This window comes from Rattus norvegicus, chromosome 17 (assembly GCF_036323735.1).
Source record: "Rattus norvegicus strain BN/NHsdMcwi chromosome 17, GRCr8, whole genome shotgun sequence".
NCBI classification, from domain to species: Eukaryota; Metazoa; Chordata; class Mammalia; order Rodentia; family Muridae; genus Rattus; species Rattus norvegicus.
This window is the reverse complement of record NC_086035.1, coordinates 71708821-71735962: the sequence shown is the minus strand read 5'-3', so window position 1 is coordinate 71735962 and position 27142 is coordinate 71708821. Positions and strand designations below refer to the sequence as shown.

The 27142-nt window shown below is 45.0% G+C and overlaps 1 protein-coding gene across 5 annotated transcripts in view; it reads left to right on the top strand.

Annotated features, from left to right (window-relative positions):
• The window catches only part of Il15ra (interleukin 15 receptor subunit alpha), a 29932-nt gene extending 6110 nt beyond the window's left edge, over window positions 1–23822 (top strand). For 2 of the 5 annotated variants that reach the window (XM_063276767.1, NM_001100801.1), the window contains 6 exons: window positions 7764–7958; window positions 9389–9481; window positions 12697–12894; window positions 13352–13384; window positions 20895–20970; window positions 22983–23822. In XM_063276767.1, coding sequence (XP_063132837.1) covers window positions 12852–12894; window positions 13352–13384; window positions 20895–20970; window positions 22983–23118 — 288 coding nt within the window. In that variant the 5' untranslated portion in view covers window positions 7764–7958; window positions 9389–9481; window positions 12697–12851 and the 3' untranslated portion in view covers window positions 23119–23822. The remainder of the gene's footprint in view (window positions 1–7763; window positions 7959–9388; window positions 9482–12696; window positions 12895–13351; window positions 13385–20894; window positions 20971–22982) is intronic. The other 3 variants (XM_063276765.1, XM_006254225.5, XM_063276766.1) reach the window with 3 other exon arrangements.
• The last annotated feature ends 3320 nt before the right edge of the window (window positions 23823–27142 follow it).

The following is a 27142-nucleotide window of genomic DNA, read 5'->3' as shown; positions in this document are numbered from 1 at the left end:
TGCTGAAGAAGTCACCAAGATCTGTTGTCTGATATTTTCTGAGCCACCATGTGCTCCACCTTGACCTTTTAAACTGCCTAAGAACCGACCTTGTGCACTACTGTGTGACCACTCCCTGACTGAGCTGTGCCATTCGGGCAGACCGGCCACAGCTGTTAGCATGGAAAAGGGACAAATGTGTGGGACTGTACAACCTGGACTGTGTGTGAGTCACCAGTGTGGGTTCTGATGTCCTCTAGTCAGTAAAAGCAGTATATGGTTACACTCATCTGGGTGTGCCTGGACATACCAACTGCTGTCCAATGGGCAGAAAGATCTGTACTGAGCTCACTATATGAGAATTGACTTGTTTTCCTCTAGCCTTGAATAATTTTGATGCTGGCTTTTTTTTTAAAGACTCCAAATAACCCAGGACTCATTCAATTGAGGGTAGTAAGAAAGTCTGGAGGCAGGGGAGGATGCACCAAGGAGTTGGTGGACACAATAGGGCACAGTAGGTACCTGGGTGTTCATGGGATGTCTGCCCCACCATGCACTTGTAATAAACTTTTAGACTGGCAAAAAAGAAAGGAAGGAAGGAAGTTAGAGGGGGGGAGGGGGAGGGGGGAGAGAAGAGACGAGAAGAAAAATAAAATACCTTACTAGTCTGCCTACAACCCATCTTACGGAGGTATTTTCTGAGCTGAGAGGTTACCTCCTCTCAGCTGACTTTGGCTTGTGTTGAGTTGACATAAAACATTGAGCACAATATATATTATTAAAAGACATGTAGTGAATGAAGGCCTTATTTAAAAGAAGAAGGGAATTAGAGCAAATCTCCAGGTGAAAAGAGGAAGTCCTTGGAGAGTGAATAGTATCAAAACACGTTATATACATACCTGGCCCTGTCAAAAGATAAATCAAAAATATTTTAAAAATTAAACCGTTAGCACATCTGAGAAAAGATATAGAAGACTGGCGTGCTGAAAGCTCAAGGAGAGAGGGCTCAGCTGGAAAAGGTGCTTGCTGCTAAGTCTGAGGACCTACGCTTGAATCCTGAAATCCCTCGGGTGGAGAGAAGTAACTCCTGCAAGTTGTCCTCTGACTTACACACATGCGCAGGAGCTCACTTGCGCGCACACACACACACACACCCATAAGCACTAAATACAATACAAAATTTAAATAGTATAAAACACTTTTTATAGAAAACCATGAAAGACTTAAATCAAGGCAGATACTTTGTTTGGGTTTTGAGAGACGTACTGTTACTAAGGTATCGATTTTTCCCTGAGCTGACCTGTAATTTTAGCAATGTTGCTGTGGGTCTCAGCAGGAAGTTGATGTTCTGGGTCTACAGTTCAGTAAAAGGCACAGAATCAGAGTCAACTTTGAAAGCAATTAACAGAGATCACACACACACTCACACACACACACACTCACACACACACACACACACACAGGCACACACAGGCACACGCACACACACACCAGCTTCAAGACTTGTTAGGAGGAGAGAATGGCAAGTTGATTAAACTCTTACGTTGAAGTAATAGAATAACATGCGGGACGTACACAAGCAGGTGCTTGGTCCTGCCTGGCTCAGGATCCTGGAGAGAGGAGTGCAAGCCCAGCATAGGGGAGCTCAGCTTCCAAGGAAGGAAAGATTGAAATGACAAAGCTCACCTGACTGTGATCCTTAGGGCCCACATGATAGAAGGAGAAATCTGATTTCTGCAAGTGATTACCACACAAAAGCCACAGCTTGGATACACACACGCAAAACAAATAAACAAACAAACAAAAAAGAGGTTGAAAAAACTTAACAAAAAAGGAAGGGTTGAAATGTCAATTTAGACTTAGGGAGGAATATGCTGAGAAGTTAATATAGCACCTCCTTAGGAAACTACAGTAGTGACTTCTTGGAAGGGGAAATTGAGATGGTCTTGGGTAGCCAAGGCTAGACTCCAATTGGCTATGCAACTCAAGATACCTTTGGACTTCTGGTCCTCTTGCTTCTATCTCCTGAGTGCTAGGACCACAGGCATACATCACCATACCTGACTTTAAGGCCAGGCAGTGGTGGCAAACACCTTTAATCTCCCAGCAGAGGTAGGCAGAGCTCTGTTAGTTAGCTGCCAGCCTGGTCTACATAATGAGTTCCAGGGTGGACAAAGCTACACAGAAAGACCCTGTCTCAAAAACAAAAGAAAACAAAACATACCTGACTTTAGTACAGCGGTGGCGATCAAACCTAGGGCTCTGTGCATGTTTGCCAAGCACTCAGGAGATGGATGAAGTCTGGGGTAGCAAAAGGGAAGGACTGCAGGGAGGTGTTGGGCCAGGACGTAAATGCAGGCCATGCTGAGGACAGACAATACAGGAGAATCAACGGACTGTGCACAGAGTAGAAACTAGGTCATGTTCACTTCTCTTCCTGTCAGCTCTTCTGTTTCGGTCATCCACTCATTTCATTACTCTCTTTAAGATTTATTTATTTCACATTTTATCTGTCTGTAGGTATATGTCTGTGTGAGTGTCTGCCATGGGCTGTGTACATACATACCCAAGGGAGTCAGAAGACAATGTTAGGTTCTCTGGAGCTGGAGTTCTAGGTAGACATGAGCCACCTAGAGACTATATATTCAGGACCTCTGGAAGAGCGGCCTTTGCTCTGAACCACTGAGACAGCCGTCTTTTCAGCTCTATTTTTTTTTTTAATTCCCATCCTATCAGGCAGTCTTTTCGCAAGTTTCTGATAAAAGAAGATCCTCTACTGGCCAGCAGTGAGCGTGTTCTGCAGGGCCACAGTGACTGAGTCCTTTCCCGGAAACATTCTGGAAATGTATCGACTCTTGTTGACCAGACTGGACGGCTCGCCCTGCTTTTCCCTTATAAGCCGCCTGGCTAATTCTTGCGCATCCTTGAGCTTTTTCAGGCATTGCAGTTGGACGGTGTCTTATCGCTCCCAGCTGGGTCCATCTGCTTCATCTTCTACACCCTGTACACCATGTTCCAGGAGCGCACCACATGTGGGGAAGGACCAAGCAGAGTTTATAGCAATGTCAGCCATCGGGAAGAGGATGTTCTGTGCAGAGCGCGTTGCCTCTGCAATTACAGAGATGGGAAATGCCCTGTGCGAGGAAGGGGTTCTTAGACTCCAAGCTTTCAAAACGACCCATGGCAGGGCCTGCTAGTTCTTTGGGGGAGCAAAACAAACCGTGATCTCACAGGATCCCTGCTGGCCCAAGAAAAGGCATTAAGAAACAGGCTTAGAGCAGAGGAGAAAAAGAGTAAGTCCTCTGGCCTTTTCCCTGCAGAGCTCACACGCCTCTGGAGATACTAATCCATAGCTGGCAAAAGTCCAGCCACAAATAACGTAATAGCCCTGCCACAGGTCCAAAGGTCCAGGCATTCACAGTTCAGGCTTTCTTGGAGGAGGGAACATTTTGTTAAAGAGCAGGCCCAGGTTGTTTCACTGGATTCTCCATTCTGCTCTGCCGCCAATGTTCTTAAGATTATTTGAATGGTTTTTACCATGGTTCCTTTCTGCCCCATGCCATTACAACCTCCCTAAGTACTTCCCAAGCAAGGTAACATACAGCTAAGCACCCCCAAATACAGATTTCAAAGTTTGGAAACATGGAGCTGAACACAGGGAACTGACAAGCTACACACACACACACACACACACACACACACACACACACACACACGCACGCACACACGTAAATAAATAAATGTATTTTTTTAAAGTTAAAGCCCTAGAGTAGAAGTCATTTAGGAGGTCATATGAAGAGGACTGTGTAAAAGAACTCTCTGTTTATAGGATCAATGCCATGACCTGGAAGATGGCATGGACAGGCTGCTGTTCACATTACTGTGTCGTAAACAAAGCACCATTTGCTCTACTGGACTTGTAGACCGAAGCTGTTCCCAAAGTACAGGGCTGGACCTGCAGGGCCTGTACTGGCTGGGACTCAGAAATACAGGTTCCTGGGCTCTGCCTCAGCTCCCCCAGCTCAGTAGTTCTGGGCTGGAGCCAGCTAGTTTTAACAAGCTCGTCAGATGGATGCACACAGAACTCCTGAGAATCACTGACAGAATGGACCTGAGGGGGCGGGAGTCCAGCGGTGGCGGAAGCGATCGGAGGTGGCAGCAGTGGCAGTGGCAGCAGAGCAAGGATTCCCCAGGACAGTGATGAGCTCACCCTGGGAAACAAAGCTATAGCTAAGCCTCCACATACAGAACAAGTGGAGCTAACAGCATGGGACCCTGGTCATGGAGGTTCTAAAGGTCGTGAATAGGTGGTTGATAAAAAGAGGGGCTGGTGACAAGTCAGCACTCAAAAACCACGCCTGAAGAAGTAACCAAAGGAAAATCTCCTCTGCAGCTCAAAATCTTGGCTGAACTGTCAGGGCCTCTTAGAGGTTCCTTGGAGAAGAATCCTGGTAGAGCACTTGTTTAGCATGTGCAAGGTCCTGAGATTGATGGATAGCACTGAAGAAGAGGAGGAAGAGGAGAAGGAGGAGGAGGAGGGGGAAGAGGAGGAGGAAAAGGAGGAAAAGGAGAAGGAAGAAGAGAAAGAAGGAGGAGGAAAAGGAGGAGGAAGAAAAGAAAGGAGAGGGAGGAGGAAGAGGAGGAGGAAGAGAAGGAAGAGAAGGAGGAAAAGGAGGAAAAGGAGAAGGAAGAAGAGAAAGAAGGAGGAGGAAAAGGAGGAGGAAGAAAAGAAAGGAGAGGGAGGAGGAAGAGGAGGAGGAAGAGAAGGAAGAGAAGGAGGAAAAGGTGGAGGAAAAGGAGGAGGAGAAGAGAAGGAGGAGAAGGAGGAGGAAATGAAGAGGAAGAAAAAAGAGGAGGAAGAGGAGGAGGAGGAAGAGGAAGAGGTCCAAGAATAGTTAATTTTCTGTTGCAATAACAGAATACCTAAGACTCTGGGTTCCTGGAGAGTCAAAATATACTTAGCTTTTGCTGCTACAACCTGGGAGATCCTGGCATGGGCCAGTCTCCACGTATTCTAAATTATATAATGTTTTTGCAGTTATATGTGGGTTAATTATACAATGTTAAGTGGAACTACGACCTGGTTATCGCTTTCCTTCAGAAATCCGGCGTGGCATAGGAGAATGTGAACTGTATGTCAAGTTGACAAGACGAGGACTTGTGATGGATACTCCAGGTTGTCAACTTGATGACATCTGAGATCAACTAAAACCCAAGACGCTGGGCACACCTGTGAGGGAGTTCCTTGGTTGGCTCTTCTGAGCCGCACCTCTGGTGGCAGCCTACATAAAAGAACATGACAGAGGGAGTGTTTGCCATTTGTCTGCTTGACCTTGCTCTGGCTGGCAAGTTCACTTCTCGTGTTTCTGAGACATTCCTTTGCTGATATCTTCAGGGTTCGGTTGTAGACTGAGGACCAGCACCACTCCAGGACTTCCCTGGGACTCTAGTACTAGGTGGGGATGCTGAGACATCCAGTCTCTCATGGACTGAACAACTATCTCTCTCAGGAGGCAGCCGTGGATGACTACGCTGAATTATTGCTAACACGCTCTCTAGTTTGAAACCTCTCCAGTGATAAGTCCTGAATGTTTTTTTTTTTAAACCTTTACCTATGTAATGAATGCTGAGTTGAAAGAATCCTGGAGGAGAACACTTCAAAACCTAGGAGATGTGAAATGACTTGTTGATAAAAATCCCCAAGTCTGAAAGCAAAAGAGAAAGCAGTGGAGATGAAAAAGCGGTCCTGAAAACATGGGTGGATTCACAGTTAAACCATTTCAAATTCAAAAGCCGTTGAACTTTAAGTCAAAATGTTCTAAAAGGAGGTCAGGCAAGCTCCGTGCAATTGGAGACAAAGAGGAAAGATGGGGCTGGAGCGATGGTTCAGCAGGTAACAGCACTTGCTGCTCTCACCGAGGACCCAGGCTCAGTTCTTAGCATCCACATGGTGGCTCACAAGCATCTGTAACTCCAGACACCAAGTTCCAGAGGCTCCAATACCCTCTTCTAACCTTCACTGGGCATAATGCACACATGCAGCATACACACAAATGATCAGGTAAAACACTTAATACATAATACTTAATAACACTTAATACATACTTAATACACAATACTTAATTAATACTTAATACATAAAATAAAATAAAGTAAAATCCAAAAGGAATACCTGGGTAGAGAAATGGCTCAGTGGTTAAGAACACCAAGGATCTGGGTTTGATTCCCAGCACCCACAGAGCAACCCCTTTTGGAGTCCCTGGGCACCCAGGATACATGCAGTTCACATATTCAGGCAAAACGCCCATACACATAAAGGTTTGGGTTTTGTTTGTTTTGTTGTTGTTTTGAGACAGGGCCTTTCTATGTGGTCCTGGCTGTCCCAGAGCTTGCTATGTAGACCAGGCTGGCTTCTGACTCACAGAAATCCTCCTGCCTCTGCCTTCCGAATGCTAGGATTAAAAAGAAGTCAAACAACTATGGTGTTCCCCAGTAGAAATAGCCAACTTTTTGGACCCCTCATCTATTTCTAGAACCCTCAGACGTCATTTCTACAACACAGAGCTCTCCCGCAGAAGCCAGTTTTAGCTGGAGTTTTGCAGGTCCAATTCCGGCTACCATGAGAGATGACCTGTCTGGGGCAGGTTCATCTTTGGGACAGTTGGTCTTGTTCCTAGTTTCTTCTGAAAACGTGAAATAATCAGAGAAAGTGACTAGATAGAAGAAATAAAACAAGCCAGACCAAATCACCCCAGAGGGGCCAACCTCCAGCTTGTTGTTGAAGGAAAGTGTTTATCCACCCTTCAATTCCATTGTTTTAAACAATGCCTCACTATGTAGACTTAGATGGGCTGGAACTCATTAAGTAGACCAGGCTAGCCTCAAACTCACAGGGCTCTGCCTGCCTCTGCCTCCCGAGTGCTGAGATTAAAGGCTTGAGCCTCCACACCGAGCCTAACTATAATTCTTTCCATACATATCTGAGTGTCTGGTATTTCCAGGCGCTCTAAGATCAAGAATACAATGCTAAGCCAAGTAGACTTGGCCAGATATAGAGGGCAAAGTTCACAGAACCTTAGGACCCAGGTTACCAGCTGAGCAAATACAGATTTTCTTAGAAGGCAAACATGGCAGTCTGCAAAGACGGTTGGCAGAAGGCAGTCTGCTGAAAGTGTGGGTCATGAAGAAGGAGGGTCATGGAGCATCACAGAGAATCGTGGAAATTATGGGGACCCAACAGGGAAGACATCGAGAAGGGTAGATTCTGACAAAAGCCTTGTAGATTTCTTGATCCATTTTGGGTTTTTTTTTCCTGTGAGAGTAGCAGGCTCCCAAGGAAGAGTAAAGTCGAGTATACTTGGCTAATAGTGATGCTGGTTGCTGGTGAAACAAGGACACTGATGTGGAGACTCTTGCTGTTAATCCAAACCACAGTGGGACATCCCTCAAACAAGCTTGATCCAAATGGAGAAAGATGAATGAATAACTTCCAGAGATCATGAGCTTAGAGACGGACGGGAAAAGGAGGGTCAAGGGAGGGTTTGCTGATGGCTCTTGGGTGTCCGGCTGCACTGAAGGGATGGAATTTAAAGGAAACTCCTAGAAGACTTTGGATGGTGGGTGTCCTTTCTCACCATACTCAAGTGTTTGTGCCTGGCTTCTACACTGTGGGGCCCCTGGGATATGCTCAACCCTAGCTACAGAGCTATTTCTTGGGCTCTCATGAGGATATCCATGAGTAAACCCGGTCTTCTCATCCCTCTCCCCTCTCACGCGCTCTGTAGGCATCACGTGCCCAACGCCCATATCTATTGAACACGCAGACATCCGGGTCAAGAATTACAGTGTGAACTCCAGGGAGAGGTATGTCTGTAACTCTGGCTTCAAGCGGAAAGCAGGCACATCCACCCTGACCGAGTGCGTGATCAATAAGAACACGAATGTGGCCCACTGGACAACTCCCAACCTCAAGTGTATCAGTAAGTAGTAGCCGTCTCCACGCTGTCCGTCTCCAACTGAGGCGAGTAGAGTCAAAGTATGGGAGCTGTGGGAGCCAGAGAGATCCGTTCTGAGATCTGGAGCTAAACTAAACCAGTAGGACAGCCCTTCCTGTGACAGGAATATATGGGCAATGGGTTCTTCACCTTGGTTCATCTTCTCTCTCTGATATTTACACAAAATGGGTAACATTTTGTGTCCTCAGGCAAACCCCTCAGCCTCTCGGAACTCTGGTCACCTAGAAAATGGTCCTGATGCCAACAGTGGTTTAAGAATTAAGTGGAGAGGCTGGAGAGAATGCTCAGTGGTTAAGAGCCCCGACTGCTCTTCCAGAGGTCCTGAGTTCAAATCCCAGCAACCACATGGTGGCTCACAACCATCTGTAATGGGATCCGATGCCCTCTTCTGGTGTGTCTGAAGACAGCTACAGTGTATAATAAATAAATAAATCTTTGGGGTTGGGGATTTGCTCAGTGGTAGAGCGCTTGCCTAGCAAGCGCAAGGGCCTGGGTTCGGTCCCCAGCTCCGAAAAAAAGAAAAGGGAAAAAAAATCACCCACGGCTGGAGGAAGGCCAATGTTCTTGGGATGGAAGCTGCTTGGTGATGCTTCCAGGAGCACTAACCCCCATTCTGCTCCCTAGAGAAAGACAGTGTCCCAGAGTCTTCCAGGAGAGTAATGCTCAAGCAGGAATCGCATGTATGTGAGGATGTGCCCACATATGTGAGGACCAAAGGACGTTCTCTGCTGTCCCTCTCTCCATCTTGTTTTCTGACACACCGTCTCTCTCTGAACTTACTGATTGACTGGGTAGTGGGCTGTGCAGAGCGGCCTGACTCCACTCTCTGCCACCAGCACTAAGGTTGCAGACTTGGACAGTCATGATCAGAGTTTTACAAGGCACTGGGGATTAGAACCCAGATCCTTATGCTTGTAGCACAGCCGTCGCTCCCACTCTGTAATTGGAATCTCAGAACCCAGAGACTGGAAGGATCTTTAAGTAAGTCTCATCTGATCCAAAGGTTTTGCTCCACGGCCATTTTACCACCACCAGCTCCCTTCACTGTTTCCCCCTAGCTCTTGTGAGCTAAATATTTTCCCTAAATAAATGAACTCTGTTGAGCGATACTCTGTTTTCCCCATGAAAAACCAGTATGATAAAACTAACGTCACGTGTATCATTCTGTACAAAAATATTTGATGACTGACCTGTGGAAGATACTAGGAAAGCAGTTTATAGACTCAAAAGTTTACATTTGAGTTGGGAAACCAATATTCACTTCCTGTGCTTTCTAACCTGGTCCCAGGAAGCCAGAAATAAATGTGCATTGATTCATTGATTATTCATATTTGTAGCTAGTTCTGAGATTGCCCTCAGAAACCGTAAATGCCGTGTGACTCTTCTCTCTCTAGGAGACCCCTCCCTAGCTCACTACAGTCCAGTACCAACGGTAGTGACGCCAAAGGTGACCTCACAACCAGAGAGCCTCTCCCCTCCTGAAAAAGGTAGGAACCCTGGGAAAATGTGAAGAGCTATTACCTAACTCAATCCCCTAACATAGATGCCATAGCCCATTGCTGACCACTGCAACCCAGGCAACAGAACTTTGTAAGAGTCAGAACTTATAGCTGGGTGGCAGTGGCCCACCCCTTTATTTTATTTTATTTTATTTTATTTTATTTTATTTTATTTTTTGGTTCTTTTTTTCGGAGCTGGGGAGTGAACCCAGGGCCTTGCGCTTCTGCCACTGAGCCAAATCCCCAACCCTGGCACACCCCTTTAATCCCGGCACTTGGGAGGCAGAGGCAGGTGGATCTCTGAGTTTGAGGTCAGCCTGGTCTACAGAATGAGTTCTAGGACAAACAGCGCTACCCAGAGAGACCCTGTCTCCAAAACTCAAAACGGAACCAAAACAGAAAGATTCAGACCTGATAGTGGCTTAGCTTTTCCTTTTAATCAAAAGTTATTTGGTATCTAGAATTCGTATGTCCATCATTCATAATGGCTTAGAGTCGACCACTAACACGTCAGACCATAGCTAGCTGTAGATACTGACCTGTATGGAGAACTGAGAAGCATCTGAGATTTGCTCTCATTATGGTTACCTCCCCCGTGGGGGGCTTTCCCACATGGCACAGGAAGGCAGATGCAGGAGCACGTGTGCATCAGTTCCTATCTCTCTGGCACCAGGCAGCAGGATGCACCAGAATGCAATCCCTGTATGTATGGTGGACTGAACTGTGCCAGAGAAAGTCACAGCGGCAGGAGCTTAAGCAGTCTTGTCACTCCCACAGTCAAGAACAGAAAGGAACGAAAGCCAGCACGTTCCTTTGCATAATCATGCTCTGCTCAAGTTCTCACCCTTAAAAGAGTCCAGGAGCGCTATGCTGCCTACGGAATGGAGCTACGGACAGTGGGACCCATCTTCCCACATCAATTAACTTAGTCAAGACAACCCCCTCCTCCGCAGACCCGTGCACGGGCCAGGGTCGAGATAGAAATACTGCATGAACATCAGCTCTCTCTCTCAGTCCCTGCCTTCCTTCTTTGCTTCCTTTCTGTCAGGGTCTCACTCTAGACCCAAGGCTAGCTTCAAGCTCACCCTCCAGAGTGCTCAGATTATATGTGCCACTGAACCCAGCTCCATGTTTCGTACTTCTCTCGGGTGTGACGTAGGCTACCCCAATGTCTTCAGCACTTGTCTCAGTACTGACATGTGAACCCTGTGCTCTCCACCCTGTGGTGCTCTCGTTTCCCACGAAGCGCTTTGCTCTCTTTATTGTCCCATTATCCCCTTTGTGGTTTCTCCTCGCTTCTTCCTTCCATTCCCCAAATATGGAAACCTCTGTTTTCAATCATTCTGACTCATTCAACTGGCCAGACCTTCCCATAGGCCGGAACTCAGTCTTCAATTCACAAGGAACTTACTGGAAAACTCCAGTTGGTCTGGGGTAAGGTCTGAGAATCAACAGCACTGGTGGTTTCCCAGATGGTCCTGAGGAATCCCAGGGTGGGACTTTTGTTCTAAGGAGGATGGAGAGGTTTCCAAATCTCATGCCACTGTAACATAGAAGGCTCTAGCTCAAAAATTAATAGTAACAAAATAGGGCTGGCACTATAGTTCTTTGGTAGAATGTTTCCCCTAGCATGCATAAGGCTCTAGGCTCAACTTCTAGTACTATTAGGAAAATAATAATAATAACAATGATGATGATGATGATGATGATGATGATGATGATGAAAACAGGGTCTCTTCTGGTGAATATGTTACATGTAAACAGAAGAAAGTGGTAGAAACTTGACTTATTTAAGATGGGAGCAATCCCCAAGTTTCTTTAGTATGAATCACGCCATGTTTACTCAAGAGACAAAAATGATCAATTTGTCTCTCTCAGCCTTTCCTCTGTGTCCCAAATATTTGTTCACATGTTCCTCACAGAGATAAACGTGTACAATCATAATCTTGGACACTAACTGGTGTGACCGCCTGCGGGTGCTTGGATGTGAGCGCTCTGCAGGGTCCGTAGTTTAGGGAGGGAGAGATAAGAACAAGTAGTACCAACAGACTGAAGGGTGTGAGCAGTTCTTACGCGGGCGAATGACTAAGGGAGTGTGGGAACAGGACACGCCCTGCCTCTGGAGCACCAGGATGCTTACCACCGCTTTACTCAGGCTGAATTTCCCAAGCTAGAGTTTGCCACAGTGGAAGATTCATTTTCAACAGGAAGGGAAAGGAGAATAGGGAACCGGCAGGCCACTTCAGTTTAGGGGCATCTGTCTGTCAGTGATGAACGAGGAAGACAGAAACCTAAACCCAGGTGCCGGGTACCCTCCCTGGGAGCGGGAACTAAATCAGAAGAGCCTCCTCAGAGAATGTCTAGGGCATTTGGGGAAGCTGGAGTAAAGCTTCTTATTTCAAAACGTCATGCCAGCATGTGAACAGTCAGGTGTGATGGTGCTCACCTTTGACCTCAGCACTCAGGAGACAGAGAGACAGGTAAATCCCTATGAGTTCGAAGACATCCTGGTCTACATAACGAGTTCCATGTCAGCCAGAGGTACTGAATAGACCCTGTTTCAAGAAACAGCAACAGAACTGAAGGGAAACCAGCATTCCATCTGCCTTTTGCAAGTACAGTTCCACTTGTGTCTTGGCATCGAGTCTTTGAGAATTTAGTATACCTTCTTCATCAGAGAACAAACATATCCGCTCTTCTTCTTCTTCTTCTTCTTCTTCTTCTTCTTCTTCTTCTTCTTCTTCTTCTTCTTCTTCTTCTTCTTCTTCTTCTTCTTCCTCCTCCTCCTCCTCCCCTCTTCTTCCTCCTCCTCCTTCTTCTTCCTCCTCCTCCCCCCCTCCCCTCCTCCTCCTCTCCCTCCCCTCCTCCTCCCCCTCCTCCTCCTCCTCCCCCTCCTCCTCCTCCTCCTCCTCCTCCTCCTCCTCCTCCTCCTCCTTCTTCTTCTTCTTCTTCTTCTTCTTCTTCTTCTTCCTCTCTCTCTCTCTCTCTCTCTCTCTCTCTCTCTCTCTCTAATACACCACAAATAAATGACTATATTATTTGGAGTTATCACAAGTACTATTGCCCAGTGGATAGCTATGCCATCTACTTAGGGAACCATTTTCTGAAAGGTATTAGCCAGGACAGGCTCATTAAAGTGAGTCCTTGGGTCCCACCAGGCCCTAGTCTTAATTTTTATGTCTCTGTCTTGGAATTTCCTGCAGAGCCAGAAGCTTTATCTCCCAAATCAGATACCACAGTGGCCACAGAGACAGCTATTGTGCCTGGCTCCAGGCTGACACCATCCCAAGCAGCTTCTGCAGGAACTACAGGGACGGGCAGACACAAGTCCTCCCCAGCCCCATCTCTTGCAACAACAATGACCTTGGAGCCTACAGCCTCCACCTCCCTCAGGATAACAGGTTAGCTTGAGTTTTGCATGAGGACAGGCCAGTTTCCCACATACTGCTTCTGAGACCTGGGTTGGGATCTTACAGGAAGATGTCTGTATTAGCTTTGGACCACTTGTGCTCAATTTGGGACTGACAGAGTGGTCCTGTCGCCTGTTGGCTGCCATCACAGTTAACTGGTTTTTGCCATCTCCACTGTAAGGATAGCCAGAAAGGAGACCCCTCCTCTCAAATATGATGTGAATGGTAGACAGTGGCAAAAGTATTGTTCCTTTCTAAGGCATGGCCAATGCTTAGATGTGACCAAATACCTCAGCCAATTAATCTGTTTGTTTTGCTAAGACCAATTTGGTTATGTCAGCTCCAAGTCTTTTCTGGTTCTAAGATACTAGCTAACCTCTCCAGATTCATGAGACCCCGATGATCTTGGGAGTTCAGCCCTGACTCAGCTCTCCTCTCTCCTCTGCAGAGATTTCTCCGCACAGTTCCGAAATGACAAAAGGTGAGTATTTTCTTTTGTTTGATGTGTTTATAACCAGGGCACTACAAAGCAGACCCAGCATGCTCATCAGCCTGGTCCAGGCCACTCTAGCACAGTCGCCAGCAGTATGCCCTTTGCCTCGCCGAAATGTCTCCGTTAGAGAGTAACTTGTAGAATACCCTAGATACTGAATTTGTTATTAGACGCTATCACTTAAGATTGGTAGCTTCTTACTGTCATACTGGTGGCGTTCAAAGCAGGGAGTTAGTACACCTTAAAAGAGCGTGATGATTCAGCTACTCATAGTTAAGCCCCATTAGGCTCCACCCACATCCAGGCATATAAGGAAACCACAGGAGCCTGCCGCTGCTAAGATAACACCGTTCAGTCAGAAGCTGCGCGGACCTCACCCAGGCTGGAGCACTGTGCGCACCATACGGAGAGATAGCCCAGATGACGCCATCTAAATGGTTTCTGTTGAAAAGAAGACACGAAAGAAGAAAAGGACAGCCACGCGGAAGCCAGGCAGGAGGAAAACAGACAGTGCTTGTGAAAGGGTGGACGGAGATCTTGGAAACGAAAGAAGAGCAGGAGAGAAGGGAGGGCTGGGGTGCAGCTCAGTGCCGATGAGCTTCCTCAACCAGTCTAAGGCTTGAGCTCCGTCTCCAGTGCCATAAGAAAGGGTCCGGGGTGCAGAGAGTACGACGCTAATACTGACGAGCTTTAAAAGCAACGAAAAGCACTGCAGAGATGCTTCAGCGGCAAAGAGTATTTTTTGCTCTTGCAGAGGACCAGAGTTCAGTTCCCGCTACTCCAGAGAGATAGATTACAACCACTTGTATCTCCAGTTCCAGGAGATACAATAGCCTCTTCTGGGGGCACCTGAATACACACACACACACATACACACACATACACTCACTCACACACACACTCACACACACAAATAAATATTTTTAAAGCAGATAATATAAAATGATTATAATTTAACATGGACAAAATTCTTTTTGCCTTCTGTTCCTAAGTTTTCCTGCCTTAGAATGGCTCACTGACTTTTTTTTTTTCCGGAGCTGGGGACCGAACCCAGGGCCTTGCGCTTGCTAGGCAAGCGCTCTACCACTGAGCTAAATCCTCAACCCCGGCTCACTGACTTTTGTGGTCCTGCTTTTACCTGCACTGAGTAACATCTGAAAGTCAAATGTAGCTTTAGATATATTAGCAGTTTGTTGGTTGTGTAAATGATAAAATGCAAAGCCAGGCCTAGAGGTGAAAGTCTGTTCTCTCAGCTACTTAGGAGGCTGAGGCAGGAGGATTGCAAGCCCAAGACCAGCCTGGACAACTTGGTGAAACCCTATATCACAGTTAAAAGTATAAAGAGGACTGGGGATGCAACTCAGTTGTAGGGTAGTTGGTTAATCCTCAGCACAAGGGGGGGGGGAAGTAGATAGACAGACAGGTGGATGGCTAGATGATAGACAGACAGTTGGACGGATAGATAGATAGATAGATAGATAGGCAGGTGAATGATGGATGGATGGATGGACAGATAGATAGTAGATAAATAGAGATGGATGGGTGGGTGGGTAGACAGGTGGGTGGGTGGGCAACAGATGGACAGATAAACAGATAAGATAGATGGATGGATGGATAAAAGCAAGACAATTTAGAGAGTCTCTTTGAAGAATATTTTCATGGAAAAATTCACTTAATGACAAGGACATGTAAATAAAAACACATTCATGATTTAAGAACACATACGAGAATTAGCCAAACGAATTTCTCCCTACGAAACACAGCACATTGCTCTTTCCATGTGGTTTAGAATTTCTTTATTCGTTTTTCAAATTCTTAATAATTTGCACATGGTCTGAAAAATAAAATAGCTAAGCTAAGCATATGTCTGTGATCCCAGCACTCAGAAGGCCAAGCAGGAGGATGGCTGTGCGTTTAAGATCAACCTAGTTACATAGTGAGTACCACGGCCAGCCATCGTGGCTGCGTAACAATACCACAGCTCAAAAAATTAAAATAAAAAAAGATCAAAATCTGGCACAGAATGAACAGTTAAAGCTTTCACCTCTGACTTAAAGCATCTCAGGAGATAGGAGCTGGCTTCCGTGCCTCCTTCTGGCCAGGCAGTGTAAAACCAAGCACATACAGCCAGAGTGTAAGGACAGAGGGCTTGTCATTTCACGTCTCTCCACTTACCTGCTGTCCTGATTTCCTGGTTGTCACTCTGATAAAACACTCTAACCAAAGTCAGCTTGCATAGGAAAGGGCTTATCTGGCTGACGCTTCCAGCTCACCGAGCATCGCTGAGGGAAGTCAGAGCAAAAGCTCAGGCAGGAGCTTGAAGCGGCAGCCATAGAGGACTGCTGCTTGCTCCCCCACCTTCTTGCACGTGCTTAGCTAGCTTCCTTAAATTTTTTTCAAATAATTTGTTTTTCTGAAAGATTAATTTTTTATTATTTTATTTTTAATATTATATTATTTAGTTATCTTATTGCTTTTATTACTTTATTGTTGCACACCCGGGTGAGCAAGCGCTCTGGAAGTCCAGAGGCATCCAAACCTCCAGGCAATAGTGAGCTGGCAAGGTGGATGCTGGGAACCAACCTCAGATCCTCCACCAGGACCTCGTGTGTTCTTAATGATGGACTGTCTCTCCAGCCCCGTTAGCTAGCTTTCTTATACAACCAGGACCACAGCCGGGGAATAGTGCTTAAGACAGTGGGGCTGGACCTTCTACATCAATGAACGATCAAAGAAGTCCCCCATAGACACGAGCACAGGCCAACCTGATCTAGGCAATTCCTCCATTAAAGCATCTCCTCTTGGCTGACTCCAGGCTGTATCAAGTTAGCAATGAATATGAGGATACTTTAGCATGTCTTAGAAATCCTCTATATCCAAACATAAAAGACATCTTGCTCTCCTTAATGGCTACAGAACAGTATGTCTCCTATAAACCTGAGCACAGTTTGTTTAGCCACCCTCTGTTTTGGATGTATACTTACTTACTGTCTTCAGTTATCTTACCAACGGTGACCGGAGACACAGATACAAGTATATTTGATACATGTATATTTGGATGAGAAAATCTACATGTACAATTTTTTATAGAGAGTTTCAAGCAATTTACGAGCTAACACTTATTTCTCCCATTTATGCAAAGATCAAAAATTATTCTCCTCCCTTCTGAAATGCAAATCAACCAACAGTATCTAGATACCTACAAAGGACATATAATTCTGTGCAAGGGATTGCGGGCGATACTACGATTTTTAAATTTTAAACTTGGCTTCATTTATACATAAGATTTCCTTCCTTAAATGCAGTCCTGGGAACGCCTAACTGCAAAGAAGCCAAATTTTTAGCAAAGAAATGGGTGATATTGAGTTTTCTATCGTCTGCTCATAAAGTGAATGTTGACATTAAAATCAGACTAGATTTGTAAAAGCATTTGGGACCGTGCATTTAACGTTTGCCATTTAAGTGTCATCCATCGCAGCCCACCGAGATCTCTTGTAACCAGTCATTGGTTACACGCTGCAGATGCTCACTGCCCCACTTAGACACAAGGTGCAGAGATTTTCTCCACGTGTAAGCAGTCAGCTGAGCACATCTCTGTAAGGCAATAGCAGCAAGGTTTGACCGTGGTTGTTGCTTAGTTGATTAACTGATAACCTCCTGGTACTTTGTTTTATTGTTTTGTGATAAAGATGGACCCAAAAGCACGCTAAACAAGTGCTCCACACTGAAGTGTGTCCCAAGCCTATAGTGTTTAACACAGGTTATACAGACGATTCTCACTGCTCTTTAAAAGTTTTATTTTTATGTTATGTATACTATACCTGCATGAATACAGGAAAGTGTGCCTTGCGCACACAGGAACCTGCAGGGGTCAGAGGAAGGCGTCACGTGGATCCCCTAGAGTTGGAGTCACAGGCAGTTGTGAACTACTGTGGGTATTAAGAACTGAACCTGGGTCCTTGGCAGGAGCAGTGTGTGATCTTACACACTCAACCACCTCTCCAGCCCCAGTTACCACGATTTTTAAAAGTTGTTTCGTTTAATTCAACAGAAAGCAGCCCAAAGCTGAGGCTCAGTAAATACTGAATGAATTAGCAAACGAATACCAGGACTCAAAAGATGTTAACATTTTAATAAATCATAAGAAAATGTGGTTTACATTTGCATTGTCTTAATTATCAACTGGTTCATCTGACAGCCTTTCTCGTTTATTCAGTTATTCTAATATCTCTGAGCTTCACCTCTGTCGTTATTGAAGACTCCTGATTTTATTTTAAAAATCTTTATAATTACATTTGTGCACAGAGAGAGAGAGAGAGAGAGAGAGAGAGAGAGAGAGAGAGAGAGGTGGGGGAGGGAGGGAGGGAGGGAGGGAGAGAGAGAGAGAGAGAGAGAGAGAGAGAGAGAGAGAGAGAGAGAGAGAATACTCAAGACAGTTTGTGGGAGTTGGTTCTCACCTTTCCCCAGTTCCCAGGTATCGAACTCAGGATCTCAGGATGTCGAGCTTGGCTTGGTGACAGGTGTCTTCACCTACTGAGCTAACTCACTAGCCCAAGACTCTTGATTACAGATTGCAAGTCCAGCACACCAGCTGGATAGCACTTCTGCTGCTCTCCTCAGCTTACTAGGGGTGAGAAGGTCATTTTTCCTGAATGATGCCGTCCCTTGACACAGGTTTGCTGAAGTCCATGTGCTCTGCATTGGTGGCAACTGCGCCTGTCATCAGCTACTGTCCAGTGAATATTGAACTCTTTGCCAGGGATGGTCCTAAGTTGCCACGAAATACTGATTTTAAATGATATTGAGGTTGGGGGGATGGCTCAGTTGGTAAAAGCAATCGCCGGTGCAAGCATGAGGATCCCAGTTCAACTCTCAAAAGCCATGCAACGCTGGACATGGTAGCTCATGTCTGTGATCCCCGTGTTTCTAAGGGGGGATAGGAGGCAGACATGGGAGACCCCCTAGGTTTTGGGCCAGCCAGGCTGACATTTACAATGTCTCTGACCTCCATGTAATCACTGTGGTGCAGGCATGCCCATACTCGTGCAAAAGAACACACACACGCACAATCTTACATTTACAAAAATTTAAAGCCTGAGCTATAGCAACCCATTTGAACTCAGGACCTTTGGAAGAGCAGTCAGTGCTCTTCACCACTGAGCCATCTCTCCAGCCCGAATCTAACATCTCTTTAATGTATTTGTTTTTGACTCCTAAGGATAGGACCTAGGGCCTCATTACATGGTAGACACGTACTCTAACAACATCCGCAAGTCCTGAGCTCAACTCTTCTTAAGAATCTAGGACAGTAAGGGAGGAAAGTAAAAACCTCAGCCCATGATGAATGAGTGGCTGCTCTCCCTTCAGCACCTTCCTCTGATGCAGACTCACAGTCCTGTGTTCCCACAAGACTGGCCTGGTTTGCTTTGATCTGCTGAGGGCTCTGATCCCTCCCATTCACACACAGAGGTTACGTCAATATCCTGGAATGCTGGCTCTGGCTTCTCCATCTTGGTCCCAACCTATATTGTGGGCTGCTGTGGAGGTGGGAGAGTGGCTCTCATGGCCCTTGCACCATAGCCATCTGTTCTCCACCATCTCCTTCCTTTTCCTTTCTTATATCAAACTTCTATTTCTTCCTTCCCCTTCCCCCAGAAGCACAAAAGGGTGGAGAACTTGACATATGATCTGTTATTCCATTGTCTCCGGAAGTCTGGTTTTAATTTTTTGTCCAACACTGTGTGGATTAATTGGAAAGAGACTGGGGTTAGATCTCAGAATTCAAATGGTTTTGTGATTATCACTGGCCCAGGAGACTTCTTTCCTGACAATGACTCTTGTTGAAAAGCCACAGGGAAAGCATAGTAAAAGTACAATGTCCACTTACTGCTGGTAATTCCTCTTTTCCAATAAGTCGCTCCCCACCAGTAATGGCTGCTCAGCCTGACATCCAGTGTGGGGACAGATTACATGCAACCAATCTGAAAGAAAATAAAAATCAACCTGAGACCTCAAAACACCTTTCATTAATTTATTGTTTCCTAGTATTTTTGGTAACAACGTTGCCATGCTGAGTTTACTGTCTTTCTGAAACAATGTCTGCTTTCTGTGGTTTTACTGCTTCTGATACAGTGTCATTACAAATCTCTGAGGGCAAATCCTCTTGGTGAAGGTAAAGAGTTTCTACGGTCTCATCATGACTTAATACTTTGTACCCAACACCTATCAGACCGAAGAATTTTCTGTGCATATAGTTATGACTTGTTGGAAATTTCTTTTCTTTTTTTTTTTTTTTTTTTTTTTGGTTCTTTTTTTCGGAGCTGGGGACCGAACCCAGGGCCTTGCGCTTCCTAGGTAAGCGCTCTACCACTGAGCTAAATCCCCAGCCCCTGGAAATTTCTTAAGTGTGTTTTCAGCTAGCTTTCATTTTTTTTCAATAGATTCTCATTTAGTTTATTACGATAACATGTTTTTAAGGTTATTCGAATAGTAAATAGTTAAAAATAATCAATGTTTAACAATCCAGCATACTATATGTAGACAGATGGTCTCCAAAAGTGTCAGAGATTCACAGAACATTGCGTTTATTATAAGATCCTGTGACTATGAGACAAGTCTGCTCCTGACAGTGCCGGTTGTGTTTTATAAAAAGGAAAGAAAAGAAACACATATCTGTTTGGTAGAGGCGCATTATATACCAGCCACACGAAGGATATAGTATGGAATAGAGTTTATTTAGGATATGTGGAGGGGAGTTGAGGAAGTAGAGACAGAGAAAGGCAGGGAGTTGGGAAGAGGGGTAGAGGCTGGCTATGAGCCCCTGGAGATGGGGGAGAGGAATGGGGAGAGAAGGGACAGAGAAGGAAGAGGGGAAGAGGGCAAAGAGGGGGCACAGAGTCCCTATTTTACTGAGTCAGGCATACCTGGCTATTGACAGGTAACTATGTTGTGGAACTTAGAAGGGATGCAAACAGTACCCACATCCCACTTCAAAGAAGGTGATGACCATCTCTACCTACATGTGGAGTTGCCAACCACTGGAAATGCCATAATTTTATCTGCCTGCAGAATGATGTCAAAAAAGGACAAACGGACTTTGGGCTAGGATTTGTTGGACTGCGTGGTTGAGCATCCTAACAATAAAGACTATCGCAATAACCATGCAGTGTCAGATTAGATCACACAGAGGGCTCCTTTGACAGTCTAGCTTTAATTTTTTTGTTTATGGTTTTTAGATTTATTTGTATTGTTTTAAATTACACCGGGATGGGGTGGGAGGAGGGAATATGTGCGTGGGAGTGCAGATACCTACAGAAGCCAGAAGAGGGTACCCTATTCCCTAGAGCTGGGATTACAGATGGTTGTACTCTGTGTGTGTAGTGGGAAACAGTATGTGCTCTTAATAGCTGGCTTGAAATCACCAATAATTTACCAATTCTTGGCCATGAAGGCCTTCGTGGGAGTCAAGTGGCTCTAGCTTAGTTCTGTTCTTTTTCAGTGGCCATCCCCACATCGGTTCTCTTGGTTGCTGCAGGAATTGGGTTGGTTTTCCTGACCCGGTACATCAAATCAAGGTGAGCTGCACAGAACTGCGGGCTAAAAGAAGCTTGATCTTAATGATTCCGAGAGGCCCTCCCGAAAGAGGAGTCCCTCTCCCGACTATAAATACTCCCATTCAGTCGCTTCTGTAGCAGGGAGGAGGAGCCCTGTGAGACTGAGCCAATAGCCATTCACTTTTCCCACAGTTCTCAGACCACGTGTTCAAAATGGTGCCATCAGGAACTGAGTCCTGTGATACAGGGGCTCCTACCAAAGGCCATGTGTATCAGCTCCTTTCGTGACACACTCATGAATATATTCTCCATGTACTCATCACACATGGTACACCTGCTTATAGACATGTTCCTGTCAGCCTTAATTCTGCATTTCTAATAGCAGAAATTACACACGTGCTCCGTCACGAGTTCCGTCCGCTTCCTGACATTTCAGTTTAAACCTTTCATTTTTCTCTAAGTATATTTTTCATTCCTTCCTTAAAAAAATAGTCCTCACATGGCATATTGGCTTTACCTTGCACTTTTATTTAGTAACAAACTGAAGGAGTTGGTAATTCCATACAGTAAACGTCTCTAGATCCTGCTTCTGGATTCTTGCTTGAGGGACATTAGCATTCTTGAACCGGAGCATGAAGTCACTAGGAATAAATAACTCACATATCAATATAAAATTATAGGACTTCATCTGGAGAGGTCATCAGTTGGCAAAATACTTGCCTAGCGTGTATGAGGCCCTGGGTTTGCCCCCAGAACTTAAAAAAAAAAAATTATATGACTGTTTGAGCCTGGTTTTGATTAAAGAAGACTCTCTGAAACACGGTGATGGATCCTGACAGAACGCTATTAATCAAAACTCCTCATAAGAATTGACAATTATTAATGCAAGATCAATTGATACAAATGTCACAAATCCCAGAAGTAATAAATCATTAAACTAAGATTAGTATATAGCCAAGAATTTTCTTAAAAATCAAAAAATGTTACATGCTAACAAGCATAGAGAGTGATTTTAAAGGATTTTCAAAATTTTTTATAACAGTGGTTTTTTATCTAATATCCTGAAATTAGAGTTATAGTTTGAAATATAATAATTACTTAATATATTTAGATATATTCTATCTTCTTAATGAATAATATATTACATTCTTTAATTAATTGGTAAATTTCATAATACAGCCAATAAACATCATAATAAAATAATATTATTAAGAATATTTCAAAGTGCCTCTCAGTGCATTTTTAAAGCAGCAGTTGTAATGTCTTGGTCATCTGGTGAATCAATTCTTTCCATGAACTGATTTTTCTTTTTCTTTTTTTTTAACAAATTGGTTGATGGGTAGATTTACCATTCCACAGACTGGCTTTTGGTGTGCTCACCTAGATTTCTGGTTTCTGTCTCACACAAAACTCTTTACTCAATCATGGCTTGAAAATGTGTTTATCCTTAAGAAGACATTATATGAGCCATGGTATCACTAACCAAGATACTTAGGGTCTAAAAGTCAAGGGAACTCCAAGACAGGCAGACACACAGACACACAGACACAGTCAGAATACAGAGCCTCCCCTGCTCTTGCTAGCAGGGGCCTTTCTATGTATTTAATGCTAAATGCTAAGAACTGTTTTTAAAGCCTTGTGGATGCCCAGCAACCTCCACCCGTGTCATCAAGCCTGGTGTAGCCACGGGCCTGTCTCCCGTCTCCGTCCCTTCTACCCATGCTGGTTTCTAGCAGAGAAGCGGCAGAGTTGGAGGGAGGGTGGGGTGGCATGGTCTGTTCCAGCATCATTGGTAAACCCTGGTGGATGGGCTGCAAGGTTGAAAATATCTAAATAGGATTAAAACTCTTCTATCTGCACATTCAGATAGTCTATGTTTTCCTAATCTCTGAACAGCACAGATCTCTGAGAGCAGGGCTGATGTTTGCTCATGTAACCCAGACAGTACTGGGCACGCGTGTTCAGTAAGAGATACGTTGACTGAAGAGTGGTCCCGTTCTCTTTTCAAAACCTGTGAATTAACTATTTTATAGGCAAGCTTCTCAGCCGCGTCGTGTTGAGGTGGAAACCATGGAAACAGTACCAATGACTGTGAGGGCCCGCAGCAAGGAGGACGAAGACCACACGACTTCAGAAACTCAGGGAGACCAGCCCACGCGCGGAGTCTGAAGGGAAGGCACAAAGGCAGTTAGTCCAGCTGCGCCTGGACACAGGAGCTGGCACCAGGAGAAAGACTATTGTAATAGTAGAAACCTCTGGTGTGATCTGTTTTACTGAGCCTCAGTGCCTCCCATATGCACACTTGGGTCCCCAGTATCCAGAAGGACACTACCCTTCCTCCTGGTGCATCACCGAGGCTAACTTCGCAGAGTACACGCAGTCTGAGCTGCCCTTGGAGTCGCATGCTCTCTATAAAAAGCCTCTAAGTCCACTCAGACATCAACTCACTTCTGTTCTGCACTCTCCTTTCTATACCCTACTCTGATTTACAGTTTACAGAGATTAGCAAGTCTTCCAAGGCCCCTGTGGCATAGGAGATTTCTGCAAAGACAGAGCAGCACTCGAGCTCCTGAAGGCTTGGCTGTTGGCTGCTTTGCACCTATTGGAAGAGAGCAGAGAAAGGCAGAAGAGATATTGAGCCAATGAACCCTTTTGTATAGGATTCATGACAAAAAGTGAACTCAGTGACCCTGTGTGTGTGTGTGTGTGTGTGTGAGTGTGTGTGTGTGTGTGTGTGTGTGTGGTGTGCGTAAAAGTGTATATGTGCATATACATTTATATTTATACTTTCTTTTCTATTATATCTACATATTGTATACGGTTTATATTTGAAAGTGCCTTGTATAGACAAAATAAAGTATCTATTTTCAGTATGGAAAGCATTAAAATTATCAACAAAGAAAAATGTTCCTCAAAGGAAAAAAGGAGAAAGAGGGGTGAAAAAGTGTCTAATGTGATTGAACTCAGTTTTCTTTCAAAAAAAAAAAAAAAGGAGGCGTGGGAAAGGCCCGAGCTTAGAGGTAGCACAGATAGACCACAGCTTTGGTGGCATTGTTAACCAAATTTCCCAGTGAGTAGAAGCAACAGAAACTAAACAACGACAAGTCTGAGCCCAGCTAGCATTAGACACATACATACATACATACATACATACATACATACATACATACATACATACATACATCTCTCTCTCCCTTCCCTCCTGCCGTCCTCATCTCTCCCCTTCCTGCCCATCTCCTGTTTATCACAATGATTTATAAAATCATAGGACAAATTCCACATCTTTGTTCCATTTAGCATTATTATTTATCTATTGGAGAGCCATGGATAACAGAGGGCCTCACCCCTCGTAGGCAACCATCCCACCGCTAAATCATATCCCCAGTCTCCTACTTCCAAAATGTACAGATAAAAAAAATTGTAGTCTGGAGAAGTTGGAGTCGCCTGGAGCAGCCCAAAGTCAGATGGCTCAACCAACACTCCCACATGACAAAACTGGGGTGGGAAGTTAGGTAGGAGAGGAGTCAGCTGCCAGTGGACCTCCTGCATCCCTGGGTAAAGGGGAGCCGCCATAAGAATTTGTGAGGTGGGTCAAACACCTTGTTCACAAGCTACCATTCCTTGCTGGCTTCTGCCAGTCATCAGTGTCTGTGGTTTCTTTCCTCAAAACTAAATGAAGCCTATCCACACAGGTCATGGGCTTCCTCACAACATGGTGGTCTCCATCTAATTAGGTTGTTTACATGGTGACCGAAACACAATAGAAATGTTCAGTCTCCTTCAAGTAGCTGGGCCAGAAATGAACCCATATAACCTTTGCTATGTACTGATTGGTCACAGCAAGGCACAAGGCAGACCAGATTCAAAGACGAGAGGGAACAAAAGGGAAAGAGGGAATTCACAGAAGTTATCTTTAGTACCAGCTGCTGTATTTGTTTTTGAAACAGGAAAGTATAATTTTCTTTTAATTCTCAGCTCTCAGTCAATGACAATAAATATGAAATGAGTGGACGAATATTATGATCTGGAGGTTAGAACCTGCTAGGCACTAAGAAGTCCGTTTTCTACATTGAGTCTGAAATGCAAAGGTACACAAAACTATGAAGGACTGGAAAATTCTGCAGCTGTCCAACCTTCACCCAAGGTGACCTTCACGGGTTACAGATCTGATTTCCACTTCCTTTTTTACCACATTTCTTTTTTTTTTTTTTTTTTTTTTTTTTTGGTTCTTTTTTTCGGAGCTGGGGACCGAACCCAGGGCCTTGCGCTTGCTAGGCAAGCGCTCTACCACTGAGCTAAATCCCCAACCCCTTTTACCACATTTCTTGTCTCCCACCTCATTAGCCATGAGGTTGGGGGAACACGTTGGTGGCTCATTCTTTTCTATTTTGCCTTGACATCTGAATTAAACCCCTTTGCGTCTTTTCCAGCCTTTTGGATGCTAAGGAGTAATGAGAACAGCAAACAAAAGACACCGTTTTAGATGTATCTATTTCATGTCCATGAGCGTTTTGTCTGCATGTCTATCTGGGCGCTACACGTGTACCTGGTGACAGAGGCCAGAAGAGGGAGTCGGGCTCCTGAACTGGAGTTACTGGCAGTTGTGAGCTGCCATGTGTGTGCCAGGAATTTAACCCATATCTTCTGCGAGAGCACCCAGTGCTTCTCCTGCTGAGCCAGCACCAGCCCCACAGCAGTGGCGGAAGAACAACAGCAACAATAAGAACCCAAACGAATAAAAAAAATACATGTAAGAATCCCCGAGGTCCTAATTCCCCACTCTGCTCTTCCATTAAGGGTCTTTTACTTTTCCTATTACCTAAGATTGCCCCATTCCCGAAGAATGCTGGTTTTTAGGTAACTGTATTGCAGGTTGAGTTCATTTCTGAATATCTGTACTCCCTTCCGGAGTTTGGAGAATTGGACTTCCTTTTAAACCCAACGCTGGAACCTGCACATTGTTGGCATATCTCACTGTCCACTGGTACCTGGCCTAGGCCTATCAGGGCATCTCACCTAGCACTCTAGGCTACTGAATAGGGAATGAATGAAATATAGCAGGATGTGCCCTGCAATGGCCTTGCTATCGGTGAACTGGCTGGGGTTGTTTGTCTCCGTCAGATGTGGTGGTTTGAATGACAGTGGCCCCCATATGGTTCTATATTTGAAAGTAGTACCAGGAGTGGGGCATTTGCCGGGACACAGCTGACCATGTTCTGGTTGTTGTTGTTGTTGTTGTTGTTGTTGTTGTTGTTGTTGTTGCATTGATTTTTATTGTTGAGGAATGTGAGAGACTTTAGGACTTTTGACTAGGAAAGTAGTTGAAAGGAATCCCTAGGCCTTAACGGGTCTTTCTAGTAGGATATTGGAAGATAGCAGTGCTGGAAAGTGTGACCTGTGGAGGTCCAGCTCAAGAGGTATCAGAGGTTAACAATCTTAGCAAGTGGGCTAGAACCCATGCTTGGGGCATATTGATGAAGAGTGTAGCTGCTTTCTGCTCTTGTCCTGTTAATCTGTTTGAGGCTGAGTTGAAGCTTTGAACTAATTTCGTCAGAGGAGATTTCAAGACAGCCAAATACCGAGTTTGTCACTTGGTTATTATTAGTCACTCTGACGCAGATCTACCTGCAAAAGGAGCAAGCATGGGAAAACCAAAACATACAGTTTGAGGAGGCAAAAAAAAATAAGAGTACCAGGGATGTTGATGTTGGAGCCATGACTTGTGCATGAAGAGATAAGAAAAAAATGAGATAATGGTGTCGTCAGCTAATCCTGCAACTTATGAAAAGAAAGGCCTAACGCTCTTGATGAGCAAAAACCAAGCTTATGCAAATGTCATCAAGGATAGGGCTGGGCTCCATCCCACCCAGGCAGCAGAACTTGGCAGTTTGGACGGTGTTCCAGCTTTTACGTCATGAAGGATGCAGGAGGAAATGGGTTGTAGAATCTTCTTCTGAGGTAAAGGGAAACTACTGAGCCGGGTACGGAAGCCCAGAGAGGCCATTTCAGGGAACCGTGAAGCCTGAATTGTGTGAGAGAGCCTCAAGCTGTTGGAAGTGGCAGGACTGTGGGATGCCTGCTAAGGAGAGCAGCAGGCAGGAGTGGAACCAGCCTAGGAGAGAGAAGTGTGTTGTTGGTAGCAAAGGTGGGAAGGTGGTGTCAACTAAGCCCTTTAGCATCAGAGATGGCAGGA